The sequence below is a fragment of the Typopeltis vanoorti genome, chromosome 21 (genome assembly GCF_054136105.1).
Source record: "Typopeltis vanoorti isolate ZY-2024b chromosome 21, IOZ_Tvanoo_1.0, whole genome shotgun sequence".
Classification (NCBI taxonomy): domain Eukaryota; kingdom Metazoa; phylum Arthropoda; class Arachnida; order Uropygi; family Thelyphonidae; genus Typopeltis; species Typopeltis vanoorti.
This window is the reverse complement of record NC_143569.1, coordinates 83,310,910-83,328,119: the sequence shown is the minus strand read 5'-3', so window position 1 is coordinate 83,328,119 and position 17,210 is coordinate 83,310,910. Positions and strand designations below refer to the sequence as shown.

Below are 17,210 nucleotides of genomic sequence, written 5' to 3'. Positions count from 1 at the left end.
TAGCATCGTGACGTTTCCATTAATCACTGGATGCATATCTTTATGCATCCAGTGATTAATGGAAACGATTAATGAAATTAATGGAATGGATTAATGAAAACTCACAAACTCAGTTTATTTATAACATCATTACTCACTATATCTCTCTGTGTTTTGGTGTTAATTATAAACTGTCTGTAATTATTATTTTATTTTATTGTTGTTAATGATTTCAGATAAAATTCAAAGTAAGAGTGCTGTTGCTTCCAGTGAAAAGAAGAAGCCACATGAACTTATTACATACTAAGATTAAAATGATTAAATTTAGTGATGATGGTGTATTGAACAGAGATAGGCGGCAGGCTAAACTTACCTTGCATTACTTTTGTTACAGTTAAAAATAAATAACATTCTAAGTGAAGTGAAAAGTGCTACACTAGTTAATACTAGTTATCCATAACCATGATAGTCTTAACGCTGAAGTGGAAAATTTTTTAAGGGTATAGATTGATGACTAAATTGGTTGGCATGTTCCCTTAAGGCAAGCTATTCAGAATAACTTTTTTGCTTGTAAATAAATGCTTTATTTATGTCATTTACACATACATATATGACTGCTTAAGAATGTTATTAAGCCACTACATGCATTATTTATAACTTCAGCGTAAGTCTCAATCATATCACCCCCTCTTTCTCCTGTTTGCTAGTGTCTGCAGCCTACAAATTCTCAATCTATGTTCATAATCTGTATTCCACAATCCTGATATCATTTTTGACATTCTCCTGTGCACTCTCAACTTTCAACATCTTTTGCCGTAAGTATAGTTATTGTATTTAGCCTTGAGTCCTGCGGGGAGGAGGCGTCTCTTGTTGACTTTTCTACATTGATGTAAACATCTCAAATTTCAAGTATAACCAATAGCTGATGTCAATTTCTGTTTGTATACTAAGGATCATATTTGGTCAATGTTAACCCCACCCCTGTCTACATCCAACATACTTTTACTGTCTACATACTTTTAACATAAGTCAGTTTTGGAGAATACATTAACTAAATTTACACTTGTTTATTGGTTACTTAGAATGTTTCAGATTCACACCTGGGATGATGCATTGACTTAAAATCAGCATGTTGTGTATTTCAAAGAATGAAGCTCAAGTATGTAAAAAATTAAATTATATACTATAAACATATATACAACACATACAATCATGAAATCTGACAAATCATATTTGTTGTAAATTTACAGTTAGCAAATAACATATTCTCATAACATAAGAATACAGATATCCTTTATATCTGTATTCTTATTACATACTAAGAAAGAGGAATTAAATGGCCAATATAAGAATTGCAAAATAACAGGCCCAAGAAAATTCTCTCACTCTGATTCTCATAATTAAATTTGATTCAAAGGAATGACATCAAATACTATACAAAAAAAATTGAAAAATTCTGCTGTTCTCTTCACTATGTAGGAACTTTCTATGTAGTGAAGAGAGAACCTCTTCTTCTTCTTCTATTTTATTTATATAAATTCAATATAAATTCAGGGCTGGGTGATACAAATATCATACTTTATAAGGGGCAACATAGTTTTGTGAAGGGTAAGTCTCTACCTTAAAAGTAAGCAAATTACTAACGTAATTTGCTTACTTTTTATAATAAAGTGACAGTGGAGTTGGATAACCAGCAGTATCACTTTACTTAGTGATACTGCTGGACTTCACAAAGGCATTTGACAGGATTCCATATAGAATCTGTTGCATCAATTAGACCAAATGGGGATGGATATGAATCTGGTGATTTAGATTAGAGAGTGGCTGATGGACAGATATCAAAGAGTGATTTATGGAGGAGTTGAGTTCAGGAGAAGGCAGGTCACTAGTAGTGTACCATTGGTCTCAGTACTTGGTCTGTTGTTTAATTTGTGCATCAGTTACCTTCAGGGAGTCAGGAACTCATTGAGGGAGGCCATACTATTTGCACCAGCTGCCATATACTTGTTCTTCAATTCATTCACACTACTTGCACACACACACACACACAGCATTCAACGGCAACCCATTCCAATCATGCACTACTCTATGAGAGAAAAATATAGTCCCCCCCCCCCCTTATTGATGGCCTTCGTTCTTAACTTCCATGAATCCCCCTCGCATCCTTTTATGCAAACCGTCCATAAAATGAAAAATTCCATCTACTGAAATTCTGTATAAACCTTTCAGAAGTTTGTAAGTCTCAATCATATCACCCCCTCTTTCTCCTGTTTGCTAGTGTCTGCAGCCTACAAATTCTCAATCTGTGTTCATAATCTGTATTCCACAATCCTGATATCATTTTTGACATTCTCCTGTGCACTCTCTCCACTGTATCCAAATCACCACGGACCAGGAGACTAGACCTGCAAGCAATAGTCCAAGGGCAGTCTTATCAAGGCCTTGTAAAGAGGCAAAATGACTTCCTTATCTTTACATGTCAAGGTTTGTTTCAACATTGCCATTATTCTCTGAGTTGTATTTACAATTTTTGCTATATGACTCTTGAACTTCAACTTCTTGTCTACTAAAACTCCAAGATCCCAAGCCTCATCAGTTTCTTCAAGCATAATCCCACCGATATAATATGACATTGGATATCTAATTACATATAATCACCAAAGTGCATAACTTGACATTTATTAACATTGAAATGATAGGCATTTTCACATGCCCACAATTCCAGTCTATTCAAATCATTCAAGTGCTGCATGTCAGCAGCACTCCTGATTACCCTATCTATCTTCGCATTATTAGCAAAGAGCTGTATGTCACATGTCAAATCCTTCCCAATGTTATTAATGTAAAGATTGAATAAATGGGCCAATGACTGATCCTTGAGGTACACCATGGTTATCTTGAATTCACAGATTCACTCCTCCCTCCATATACCACTTTTTGATCTGTCATTGAGCCATCCTCTTATCCATGCGAATAGTTTATAATCCAATCCCATATTCTCTAGTTTATGCAACACTATTTCATGCTGTATTGTCAAAAGCCTTAGCAAAATCCAAAAATATCATCATGTATCCATTCCTTTTGTCTAACTCAGTGGTAACATTATTACAGAATGTGAGGAAGTGCTAAAACATGACCTTCCCTTAGTAAACCCATGCTGTTCATTGCAAAGTAGAGATTCTCTGTCAACCCATTTCTGAATGCAATCCCTCACCAACCTTTCCAAAATTTTTACCACCACCACCCCTGAAATACTGATTGGTCAATAGCTGGATACATTGGTCTTTGTACTACCCTTGTGCAATGGGATTACCATACATTCTTTCCTCTCCTGTGGAATCTTCCCTGTTCTGAGACTCAAATTATATTGCCTGGTCAAGGGAATAGCCAGTTCAGCTGAACACGCTTTTAATATCTGTGCTGAAATTACCTGGATGTAATTTAAATTGCAATTGGATTCATAACTTTTTCACTTTCCTATCTCTTCACAGAAGAAGGTAATTACAGATTGCAATTTAAATTTCTTCACTGCAGTGAACAATCTATATGCCAAATCATGCTCTCATCATCTGCCTGAAGACTGATTTGAATTACTAATTATGGCCTACTAAATCACCTAGTTGGAAGTAAAATAGTAATTTAATAAAAATGACTTTCTAAACCATTTTTTTTAACTTGTTTAAGTTAAGGGATATGTCATATGTCGCCGAATTGAAGCCTTTGGCTCTTCATATATCTAATAATTTTTTTTAACTTTAAGCAAGCATAAGAATATGCATAACATATTAAAGACCATTCTAGTAACAAAGATTAATGTTGTTTTTACTATTCTTTTTACTTATTGATTTTTCCTTCTTGGACTGGTTCTCACACAAAGGAAATGTTCTCTATACCATGACAGAGCACCACTAATCACTTTACAGAACTCCTTTCATATCATTAAAAAATATGGGATCTTGAGTGAGTACTTTTGTGTGTGTGGTGAGTAGAATTCTGCATTATTTGTTGAGCCTTGCCTATATTATTTGAAATGGAATTCTGAATTCACTCACGTAAGTTTCTTAAACCAAATAATGTAAAGTTTTTGTATAGTTGAAGAAAGATAGAATAAGAGTTGGTGTTCAGTTACTGTCTATAACTAAGTTAGAGTAATTGAGGAAAAACTACTGATAGAATCAGTCTTATATGGAATGCATCTCAATGCTGTACATGTTGATTAGCACAGACAACCCTACTTCCACTCACTATGTTGGAATTTATTGTTCCTCTGTAATGATCCAAGTCCTTTTCCTTTTTTCACCCTCATCTGTGCACAAACTGTTTTTTACACAATCCACATTTGGTAAGGAATTCTGAAATAGCTGTTCACCAGTAGTTACAGTCTGTTACAAAACAGTCTGCGGCAAAACAACTTTAAAGCATATATGTTTACAATGCCATTTAGCACTAAATTCAGTAAAACTAATATCTCTTCATAAGTATTAATGGTAAAATGTTTATTTACAGTAGTTTACAGTTTTTTTTTTTTTTTTAATTCTTTCTTTATATATAAGTTTTAATGTGAATTTACTTGAATTAATCTTAATTTTTATTAAATTGTCTTGTTTTCTCTTTTGGTCCCTTTTTACATGTACTTTCATAATTATGTAACTATGTTCATTTGCATTTCTAGAGAAAGTTGCTTATGAGGGATTAAATCGAGTAACCTTCAGTGGTCTTCTGAATATGTTAGATGGTGTAGCTTCCTCAGAAGCTAGGATTCTTTTTATGACCACAAACTATCTAGAAAGGTTAGTTAATTAAAGTGTAATAGTTTAGGATTATATAACAGTTGTTGTTGTTGTTTTTTTTTGAAAAAAATAAGGCAATGATATCAAGCTGACTAAGGGAGAAATTATGCACAAAAATATTTATTTATAAAAATCTTTTGGGAAAGAAATGGTTGAAAAATATTTATTGCTATACACATTAACAAAAATGCTTACTATAATGAACTGCTGAAAATTCCCAACTAAAGCCCCATAGGTATAATGTTAATCTGAAAGAAAGTGAAAAAATTCACTATAACATACTCTATTCCTGTGGTCTCTCTGAATTTGATAGTGAAAGTCAACCATATATAAAATTGAAACAATCTTATGCGTTTCAACTGACTCTCACTCTCAACTGACTTTCATAATTTTTAAAAGATATAAATACATGTACCCTTAGAATTTTTTTAATTATAAAACTATATTAATAGAATGAAGCACTTCAGGCACTCCCCTAATAACGTGTAATTGATGTATCTTCATCAGTATTGTGTACCTTTGTAGAAAATAAACATTTTGCAAATATAACATTTTCTTATAACCACACCATACTGTTTTCATGTTTTTATTATTATATGAGCAGCTCTGTGAAGTTCAAGGATACATACCTGTCATACTTCTTGAATTCATTCTCTGACAAAGCACTCATGACTTCCTTTGTGACTTATACGTTTCTTTCATATTCCCTCTTTTCCACCTTTCGCCCTATCCTCCTAGGGAGAATTTCACAGACCTGTAATTATTTTTTTAATTCCCAAGAAAAAACTGGAAACCAAATCTCTGCACAGCAGTCTAGATGTGGCCATACTAAAGCCTTAAAAAGATGAAAATACCATTCTTAACTCTACTAGTCAGTTTTTTCTTCAACATTCAAATAATCTGTCTTGAGCTATTTTGCCCACTTTTACAAGATGCTTTCTGAACTTCAGTATCTTCTGTCCACCATCATTCCCTACATCCCTGATCTCATCAATTTCTGCAATCCAGTTTTGTCAGTATATTATTTTATTGAATAAACTTCTCATCCAAGTACATAACCTTACACATTAAACTGATTAGATTTCCATGCAGTATTATCCTGTCAAATGCCTATAGCAGTCATCAGCCTTCCAGAGATTTTTACACCTTGTTGTCTGTTCTGATTTCATTCCATTTCTCCTTTGGTTATCTTTGACTTCTCTGTACTCCAGCTGGGTAGCATTGGGGTAAGTGTAGCTTGTTGGGTAGTCTTGAGGTACCATTTTTTCATTATGTTCAGTGAATTTCCTTTTTTTTTTAAATCTATTAATGAGTAATTTTTGTTGTGGAGACAACATAATTTTTTGTGAAGACAGAGTTGTAGAGAAGGTGCCCTCCCTCGATGAGTCTTTGGACTCTCTGGAGGTGTCATGTAATAATAATAATAATAATAATAATAATTCTTTACATATTTCTGTACTGCTTTTTTTGTCACAGAATTCATTAGTTTGTTTTCTATTTTTTAATGTGCTTTTTATGGTTTGTATTTATGTGAAATAGAGGTATTCCCTGAACTCTCTATAGACTTTTTTTATTGAATTTTAACTTGGTTAGGTTTGAAAATATTATTAATCATCCATCTTTAAGAAATTTGGAATTTTGGCATCAGTGCCAGCTTCTTTTAGATTATAATATAGGGCAGAGGTCGGCAACACAGTGAATTTTTAGTGTGCCCTCAGAGAAATTATGATAAACTGCTTTGGAGCTCGCAGCAGTAATTTTGCAGCATAGATCGCAGTATATCTGAGAGATACATTCATTACTAGTATGTGCTAAAATGCAAGAAAACATAAAGAAAAAACAATGCAAATATAATACGATGGTACAAATTACGTGAATATTGAATCTACCATTATTTCATAGTCGAATATAGAAACTACGAGAGTTTCGTGCCGAATATATAGAAACTAAAAGTTTTAGCGAATGCGAGCATAAGTAGTGCTTTATGGACAACTGGTAGTAAAGGTGGAGCAAACTCCAGACCTCTTTCCTTAGTAGTTTCCATAAATGTAAAGCACATCTTGCAGAGGTCAGCAGCCTTTTTAATATGAAGAGTGCAATATAAAATGACACAGGCATTTTTTTTACTCTCATTTCAGGCTTAGAAATTCTATGATTAGTTGTTTTTAAGAAAAATGAGATTTCAAATTTTAACATTATTTTATTTACCTCGCTTTTACAACATATTTTTGTCACATATGAATGAATATAAAATACCATAAAAAATAAAAATAAAAAATGAATACAAAAAGAATATTCATGTTAACAATCAGCATGTATCTGTCAGATCACATGCGAGCGCCTTGCTTTATCAATCATAATGGCAAATGTATTTGTTTATTATGCAATAATAGTGTGGCTATTTCTAAAAAAAAAGTAATATAGAAAGACATTTCAAAACCATTCATGCCAATTGTAATTTTAAGTTTAATTATTTAAATCAGGAGGAGTTGGCAACACAGCGCTCGTGGCGTCATGGCGCAGGCAGTATTGCACCCTTCATATTAAAAAGGTTGCCGACCACTGATATAGGGCATCCAAGGTATATTTCTGGCAGTTTTTTTTTTTTTTTTTTTTTTTTTTTTTTAAATCATGATTTTACTTTGGACTGGAGATAGTCCTTTAAAAGCCATGATTTTAATTTTATCTGTTGATATTTCCATGCCAAATTTTTTAGCAGTATGTTTAAGTAAATATTGATCTTTGTAGTTCACCTTAATAACAACATATTAAGTTCTACAATCCAACTTAAATGCTGGTTTCATATTTTTCTTCACTATTTCATCTATATAGAAAAATAAATAAGTGTGGTGATATTGGAATCCTCAACAGATGGTTTCTTTCTATTCTGTAACTTCGTCATTGTTTCTTACAGTTATTTGATTGTTTTTGATATATGTAAGTTAGCATTTCAAATGTTAATTTCTTGAATAAAATCCATAGATTATTCCTTATAACTCTGTCAGAGGCAGGGTGTCTGGTAAACTACAAGTACTATTTAAGTTTTTAAGTTGAATTTACAATGCGTTTCCATTACGATTTTTAACATAAAAGCTGGGTCAGTACACAATCGTCCTTTTTAGACAAATTTTTTTTGTAAACAAAGCTTATCTTCTATGTATGATTTGAGTTTGAAAATTAATGTTTGTGTGTATAGCTTATGACCACGAATAATTTTCCTATTAGTTTCACAGTTATTTTTTTATATGTTAGAATGATAATGGCCTTACTCCAGCTTTCTGACATTTTTCTTTGCTTCCAGGTATATTAAATAATTTTAACAATCGTTTGATGAACAGAATGCCTGCATATTTAATAAGTTCTATATTTATTCCATCTTCTCTAGGAGATTTTCCTGATTTGATGTATTCTTGTTGGATTTTTCATAACGATATTCTTTTGTATAGTTAGTAGTTTGCTTATATAGATACAGAGTTTTAAATTTCATTATTGTCTTGTCATAACTGTTGGAAGAAGCTAAGTCAGATTTTCTCTTTAATTATTTCAAGATTAACTTCTTTTACCTCTTTATTCATTTTCTTAATATTTTGTGTGTGTGTATATAATATATATATATTCTCTCTGTTCATTGCAAGATCTCTTTCCATTATTTTACTATGAAGTGTCCCATATTTCTTTAGTTTTACACGTTTTTTGCTATTGTTTATGTTAATTTCTGCTTCTAGTGATTTTTGTATTTATCAATCAGTTATAAATTTTTTCTTGTATTTGATTATTGTTTCAGATTAAATTTCAAATTGTTAATTTGAGATAGCTTAATATTACTTATCTGAAATCTTCATAATGAACTAAATATGTGCCAATCAGTAACATTAAAATCAAACATGACTGTTTGCCCAGATTTTCAGTTTGATTTTATAATTAGTGAATCAGCATGTGCTCTGAGAGAATACAGAGAAAAATGTAAGAAAGCAAAGCAGTGTGTAAATGTCAGTTAGAATTGAAGGAGTTATAGGAAGATGATATCAAAACAGATGGGAGAAAACAGTACACATTATTTCTAGAAATGTCTACTATCTTTCAGTAGTAGAGAGAATATCCATAAACACTTACTACTTCCATTCAGTATGAGGAATAAGAATTCTTACATAACATAGACGAGCAACACATATTAAAAATATTGGAAGTTTTTCCACTTGGTTATACTACAGGGTGTCCCAAAATTCACGCAAGAAGTAATTTTGATAGAAAACACAGGTTTTTAATTAAAAATTGTAATTTCTTATTGATTCATAAAGTATACAGTATAGGGTTATGCATGGAATAGCATATCGGGTAAATGGCCTCCACGGCTTTGCTGGCACATACGCACTCTTTTGTCGAAATTTTCCATGACCATTTTGCATAAATGTGGCTGAATTTCGTTGATACAGCGCTCAATTTCCTCCTTCAAGGCGTGGGCTTGTTGGCATAAACCTTAGACTTCAAAAAACCCCAAAGAAAAAAGTCCAAAGGCGTTAAGTCACATGATCTGGGCGGCCAATTCTGATCACCAAAACGGGAAATTACACGACCAGGAAATGACTCATGCAGTAATTGAATTGTTTCTCGGGCTGTATGGCATGTGGCACCGTCTTGTTGAAACCACATGTCGTCCACATCCATATCTTGCAATTTAGGCACAAAAAACTGGATTATCATGTCGCAATAGCGAGCACCATTAACTGTTATTGCCTTACCAGCCGCATTTTCAAAGAAGAATGGACCGATGAGGCCTCCAGCTCAAAATCCGCACCAAACAGTGACACGTTGTGGATACATTTGATTCTCAACAATCACTCGTGGATTTTCTGAACCCCAAATGCGACAATTTTGTCGATTAACGAAGCCATCAAGATGAAAATGAGCCTCATCGCTGAAGACGATTTTGTTCGAAAATTAAGCATCCACTTGTTGTTCCATAATCCATGAAAATGCGTTGTTCTTTCGTGTAGCGCTCCATTTTTAATAACCCTGAACTGTCAGCTGTCACGCTGTCTTTTTTTTCTCGTTGGCAACACTTTAACGCACAAATGGCGCTAAATTTAAATCTTGCATGAATTTTGGGACACCCTGTAAAAGCAACTGTTATATCCTATCATTATTGAAGAGGAACAGAAGAAACATATTTTTAATATGTTATAAATTAAAGATACCAAGGAATTATATACTTGGTTTATTCCTTTATCCAAGTATAAGCAAACAAGTTTGTACTTAAACTATTTTCAGGACTGGGGCAACTCATATAAAGAAGCTAAGACTTCACATCACTTGCCTTAGCATTCCATAATGCAAAGCACATCTCCTTGCAGACATGTATAATGTCCATTTTTAATAACCCTGAACTGTCAGCTGTCACGCTGTCTTTTTTTTCTCGTTGGCAACACTTTAACGCACAAATGGCGCTAAATTTAAATCTTGCATGAATTTTGGGACACCCTGTAAAAGCAACTGTTATATCCTATCATTATTGAAGAGGAACAGAAGAAACATATTTTTAATATGTTATAAATTAAAGATACCAAGGAATTATATACTTGGTTTATTCCTTTATCCAAGTATAAGCAAACAAGTTTGTACTTAAACTATTTTCAGGACTGGGGCAACTCATATAAAGAAGCTAAGACTTCACATCACTTGCCTTAGCATTCCATAATGCAAAGCACATCTCCTTGCAGACATGTATAATGTCCATTATTGGAAGGGTCACTACCCATAGTGGGAGCCAGACCCAGAAGTGATACTAAAATTGAAGTAATGCAAAAGTCATATTTTCATATACGAGTAGCCAAAAGGTGTCACACCTCATTCTTAAACTACTCTGGATTAGAGAAAGTTGTTGAAACTTTTTCCACTTGGTTATACTATAAATTAAAGATACCAAGGAATTATATACTTGATTTAATCCTTTATCCAAGTGTAAGCAAACAAATTTGTACCTGAACTATTTTCAGGACTGGGACAACTCATATAAAGAAGCCAAGACTTCTATCACTTGCCTTAGTATCCCATAATGCAAAGCACATCTCTTTGCAGACATGTATAATGCTATACATTATGAGAAGGGTCACTACCCAATGGGTAGTGACCCTTCTCATAATGTATAGCATTATTGAGAAGGGTCACTACCCATTGGGTAGTGACCCTTCTCATAATGTATAGCATTATACATGTCTGCAAAGAGATGTGCTTTGCATTATGGGATACTAAGGCAAGTGATAGAAGTCTTGGCTTCTTTATATGAGTTGTCCCAGTCCTGAAAATAGTTCAGGTACAAATTTGTTTGCTTACACTTGGATAAAGGATTAAATCAAGTATATAATTCCTTGGTATCTTTAATTTATAACATATTAAAAATAGTTTCTTCTATTCCTCTTCAATAATGATAGGATATAACAGTTGCTTTTCTTTCTTTACTTAATCGAAGAAAATCTGTAAGAAATGCTATGAAAATATCAGCATATTAGTTCCTCTTATCAGACAGTATGTCTATGTACTTCTTAATAAACCTTGTTTTATTCCTTAATTAATTTTTGGAAAGTCTAGATCTATTACTCCATAATATTAGAATTTTCCTCTCCTTCTCCCTTAAGTTTCATAGTATCCTCCCAAAAGCATTTGAGAGGATACTATGAAACTTACATAAATTGGACTAAACATGGATGGATATGAAACTGGTGATATGAATGCAAGGGTGGCTGATGGGAAGATAAATAATGGAGTGCTGCATGGCTCTGTGCTTGAAATAGGAAATGATTACTAGACATGTAGAAATGTTTGAGAAAATTTGGCAGAAAAGAGCAAAACTAATAATAACGGTAAGCACCAGCTGGATTTCTGTTCAGGACATGGACTAGTTCTTACTAACACCATGTTCCAGAATAACAATGGGCATAAATTCATATGGAGAGAGGACACAAAAAATAAGAAAAGGCTCATTGACAATGTTATTGTTGATAGTGATATCTTCATGCAGGTTTAAGAAATTGAGGATACAGGATATGAAGTGATTACTCTTTAGTTTTTGAACAGTTTAAAATTGAATATCATATTGAAAAGCAAATAGTGTAAGAAAGTTTTAAAAAAGAATCAAAGTGGAGAAGCTCTTAGAGGTGAATGATAGTCTCAAATACACAAATAATATTGAAGAAAAAACAAAGGAGTTGGACAACAAGAACCAAACCTTGGAGATTCAGTGGCAGATCCTGAAGTAAAACATTTACTGATTCAGTCAGAGAGATATGTGGTCTTCGTCTACAATGATAGAGAAATTAAAACTCCATGCTGGACTCAGGAAGTTAAAAAGGCAGTGAAGGAACAGAAGAAAGCATATTGAAGTTCCTGGTAAGTTAATCAGCATGTGCTCTGAGAGAATACAGAGAAAAATGTAAGAAAGCAAAGCAGTGTGTAAATGTCAGTTAGAATTGAAGGAGTTATAGGAAGATGATGTCAAAACAGATGGGAGAAAACAGTACACATTATTTCTAGAAATAATTTCAAAGACTTTTCCAAGTGGCAGGAAGGTGGCAAAATATTCTGTAGGCTATTGAAAAAAGCTTAGAAATTAAAAAGTAGTACACGGAAAGAGGAATCCAAATGACATTGAAACTGAAGATATTTTAACTGTCTATACTAATTACTTTTGAAAGATTGCTATGAAACAAGCAGTAACTGCACAGTGGTAGAGAAGTAAGGAGTACGTGTCAATACTTGAGATAGAAAAATGCCATCAAAATTGGTTTGTACAATGCTTCTGCAAAACTGGTTTTGTACAATAGTCAAGGCAATGCAAAGGTCTTGTGGAATTGTTTAAACAGGCTGAGAGTATGAGCAACAACTAAGTGGGTGCCAGTTTAATGCAGAAAAGTGTAAAGTTGCATGTTTGAGGATGAAAAGATTACAATCTGTGTACTACATTGATGAACCAATTTCCTGTTTTCCAGGAAATTGGTCAGACTAGGAATTTTGGGACGATGGATAGGGAGTTTATGTTCAGAGGGTATATTGCAAAAGTGACAAAGGTATAGCTCATATGATTATTTTCATGTTGAAGAACTCAGTAACAAACAGAGGTAAGGAATCACAAGTCTGGTCACCTGGGTTTTATGAAGATGTGGAAGTGGTAGAGAGAATTGGAGATAAGTGATCAGGATGGTTAGTGGTTTCTGGAATACTCTATATGAGAGTATTCGTATAGTCAGGAAGCCACAATTTATTTCAAATCTTAGGTGTAACCAGTGGTGAGCTATGGAAATTTTAACAAAGGGCTTGCATCATCAAGCAAAAAAAAAAAAAAAAAAGCTGTATTTCACACCAAAACTTGTATTAATACAGCTTATGTATAAATTCCAATCAAAAAGTATGAGAGGACAATCAACCTCTAAAAGCTATAATTTTTAAACAAATATTTCATGATCTAAACATGAAATATTTGCACGCAATCAACTGTGTTAATTTATCTTACATAAGAAAAACATTTTTTAACTATCAAAATATAATAGAATGAAATCTTTTATAATCTTTCATAAAACATTTGATTGGCTACTGGTTTTACCATACGATTGACTACCAGAACGGAGAAGAGTAAAGATAGTGCATGCGCTTATTTTATTTTCAAACTTGGGCGAATTCGTTAGAGAAGAGTTGAAACAATAATTCCAAATAATCTATACACTGCCAGACAGACTAATTTTTGTTAGGTTACCATATTTTGTTGCTTAATATGTTTCAAAAAAAAATTTTTTTTTGAAAAAAAAAGTAAACAAGAAGAACAAGGAGCTCGCAAATTTGAGAAAAATTTAACAAAGGGCTTGCGTGAGCCCCTTATGCTCACCACTGGTTGTAACATTCTTTCATTTCATTTCTGCAAATGATAGCAAGATTAGTAGACAAATGAAATGGTGGGAAATCTTATGTTGGTGACAGAACAATGTTATATGACAGTGTATCTGATATTTTTCTTAAATGATATACAAATAATCATCTTCTGCTTTTCTCGTTCTTCATTTGCAGCTTTGCTACAGATATATCCTATCCTTCTCGTCTGTCCTAGGATCGGTTGAGTCCATCCTAATGTGGGGTTACTGGCATATTAATGCAGCCAGTTTGCCACTCCTCTGCTGCATACCCTGAGGGCGATATACATGACTGTAATCCGTGTGTGTTCATGGGGCCAGTTTGCCTGCTTGCGGGATGAAAAACTCCAGATAAACTGGAGGAAATATATATATATATATAATTATCCATTTCATCTGAACCTTTTTTTTTTTAATTTGTTTGTTACAACTACTCATTTAGTATTTTCTTCTAAATAGACATGCATACTATAGCAAACACAAAACGATGCTTTATAATGAACTAAGGAAAAGTTCTTTTTTACAAACAGTAAAAGCTCAAAACATTCACAGTAACAAATGGAATTCCCTATCAAATGACAGCAAGATTAGTAGACAAATGAAATTGTGGGAAATTTTATGTTGATGACAGAACAATGTTATGTGACAGGTTTGTGTGTGAACTGTACACAAAAACAAAGAAAACAGGAAAAGAGAACAGATTCATGCAGTGATGAATGACAGAACACCAAGGATTTACAAGAAGAAGCAAACATAAAGAACACACAACAACAATATGAAAAAGTATAAATGCAAACAATAATGGGAGACATAAGAAACAACCAGAAGGGTATGAAATTATAAAATGATAATGAAGAATTAGTTTAAATTTCAAAATATTATATTAGCTTAAATTAATATCACTTACCTGAAATTTTTCTAATGAAATATACAGGGTGTTCGGGATAAATTTGACAGTTTCGTAAGGAAAAAGAAAATCTTCTTTGTATCTATTAAATTTAATGAATTCACAAAAAAACATTACAGGCAGAGTTAATTACAATACTATCAACAAGATTTACTCAAAATAACCACCATTAGCATCGATCACAGCTTCAATTCTGCTTCGGAACCTCGAACAAGCTGATGCTACAGTCTCCCTGGGAAGGGCCGCAAAAACTGTTTTAATTTTATCCATTAACTGGGCTTTTGTATTACTGGAAGTGCGATTGGTGTCTTTTTCAACTGCGCCCCATACAAAATAATCCATGGGGTTAAGGTCTGGGGAGTTTGGAGGCCAAACATTTGGACTGGTGAAGTCGTAGAAATTTTCAGACAACCATTTTTGACTTTTCCCAGAGGTGTGGCAAGGGGCCGAATCCTGCTGCCATACATACGGCCTACCATTGGCTACCCTTGTTATCCAGGGCTTGGCTACAGTTAGCAACTCCACGAACAAAGCCCGAATTCCAATGCCAGGGTTCTTCAACACCTGTTCCTGCAGATTTGCGAGGAATTCTGCTGTACGAACGCAATCAGATCGTCTGCTAGGGATCTTTCTTCTTGCTACATCCTCGTAGTCACCATTGCAAGTCTCTAGTTCATGCCTGATTGTTTTTACTGTATTCAGGGAGCATTGGGCAGCAGTCGTAATATCCTTATTTTGATGGCGGGCACGAATCATCATGATACAAGTTATTCTCTTCCATGATTCAGGTGGGTTCCAGCTATCCATCCTTTCTGACATCTTGTATATGAATGAAGAAGGGTCCAAACTTTTAAATGAAGAGAAGTGTGTGTTAATACATGTAACTTACGGAAAAATATAATTAATTATAAATATGTCAAATTTATCCCGAACACCCTGTATGTGTGAAGACTTTATGATTAAAATCATAAATTTAGAATTTAAATCAGAATAATTTTTTACCTTATAGATAAAGAATCTTTCAAAAGCAAAGAAGGTTTATTACCCACACAAACTTCATTTTTTATTTATTTATTTTGTATCCAAACACAAGTGGTACAGTAGTAAGTAAGTGGTACAACATGATTTATAACAAATTAGGATACATTACAATGAGATCAGCTTAGATTTGGTAGGTGAATTATACATGGAAATAATAATTAAATATGAAAAAAAAGGAAACTATACATAACTTTTATACAATAAATATGGTCAGATGTTCCTCCAGTATCTTGCACAATTAACTGCTCTTTCTATGCAGGATATAAGGTCCTCTTTTGTGCAAGGTGATGCAAGAAAGAAGGTGTTCCATGGACTGGGTTGTCCTACACTCACACACTCACAATTGTCTTGGCCAGTGAGATAGCCCCATTTGATGAGATTTTGTTTGCAGCGGCCTGTCATTCACAGTCTGTTGAGGCTTTTCCGAGTATTCCATTCCAAGTAGGCACCACGTGGAAGATGTTCGGTTGTTGGAATACCAGTATTATTTTTAGGATATAGTGCAAGCCATTGTTATAGTCTTGTCTCTGGGAAGTTTTTAGGTGGTTCAACAGTTGCCAGGAACCTATGTCAGGATCTTAGTCTTTGGGGCACTGCGGTCTGGCTGAATAGTGGGTGGCATTCATCATTCATTTGTCTGCTTCTTTCATCAGCTGAGAATGCAGATCTTTGAATAGAAGGGAGTGTAATACCAGCCAAAGTATACAGGTCTTTTAGTGGTGTTGGTTTCAGGCATCCTATAATTAAGCGGCAGCTTTTCATTCAATGCTGGATCAAGTTTTTCAGCATGGCAGGATCTGGAACCATACTGGGCAAGCATATTCAGCAGAAGAATAGCAAAGGGCCAAGGCAGAAGATCTCAGTGTGTTAGGGTCTGCACCCCATTTGGAGGAGATAAGCTTTCTTAGTATATTGTTTCTTGCATTCACTTTTGCTTTTGTTTTTTCTATGTAGGTTTTATATGAGAGGGTGCGATCGAGAGTCACACCGAAGTAGATTGGGTTCCAGGAATGTTCTATTTTAGACCCTAGCCAAGAAATCTGTAGCTTCCTGTTGGATTCCTTATTGTTAAGGCGGAAAAGGCCAGTCTGGGTTTTCAAGGGGTTTAGTTTTAGTTGATTGCTGGTATAGTATACGGTTAGACTATTTAAGGTAAGTGATAGAGTAGTTTCAATGGACTTGAAATTTTTGATCGAGTAGCTATGGCAAAAAATCATCAGCATAGATAAAATTTCTAGTTCTTGGAAAGATGGGGGAGATCATTGATGTAGATGTTGAAAAGTAATGGTGATAGCACACTTCCCTGGGAGAGGCCATTTTTTTGGAGGTGCCAGTGGCTCTTCCTACCCCCCCCCCCCCCAGGTCCACGTAAAAGTGTCTGTTTTCCAAGAGTGATTGGATCAGGAGGACAAGGCGATATTCTCTAATTATTCTGTATATTTTATTTCTGAGTGTGAGATGGTTTATGGTATCATATACTGCAGTTAGGTCTACAAAGACTGCTCCTGTGGCTAGTTTTTGCTCATAACCATTTTCTATATATTGAGTGAAGTTGAGAATTTGTGATGGGCAGAATTTGCCTGGTCTAAAGCCAGCCTG

General features: G+C 34.0%; 1 protein-coding gene across 1 annotated transcript in view; it reads left to right on the top strand.

Annotated features, from left to right (window-relative positions):
• Bcs1 (mitochondrial chaperone BCS1) overlaps positions 1 to 17,210 on the top strand; it is a 71,972-nt gene that overhangs the window by 50,532 nt on the left and 4,230 nt on the right. The window contains exon 7 of the mRNA XM_090410906.1: positions 4,652 to 4,769. Within this exon, the coding sequence (XP_090267032.1) occupies positions 4,652 to 4,769 (118 nt within the window). The remainder of the gene's footprint in view (positions 1 to 4,651; positions 4,770 to 17,210) is intronic.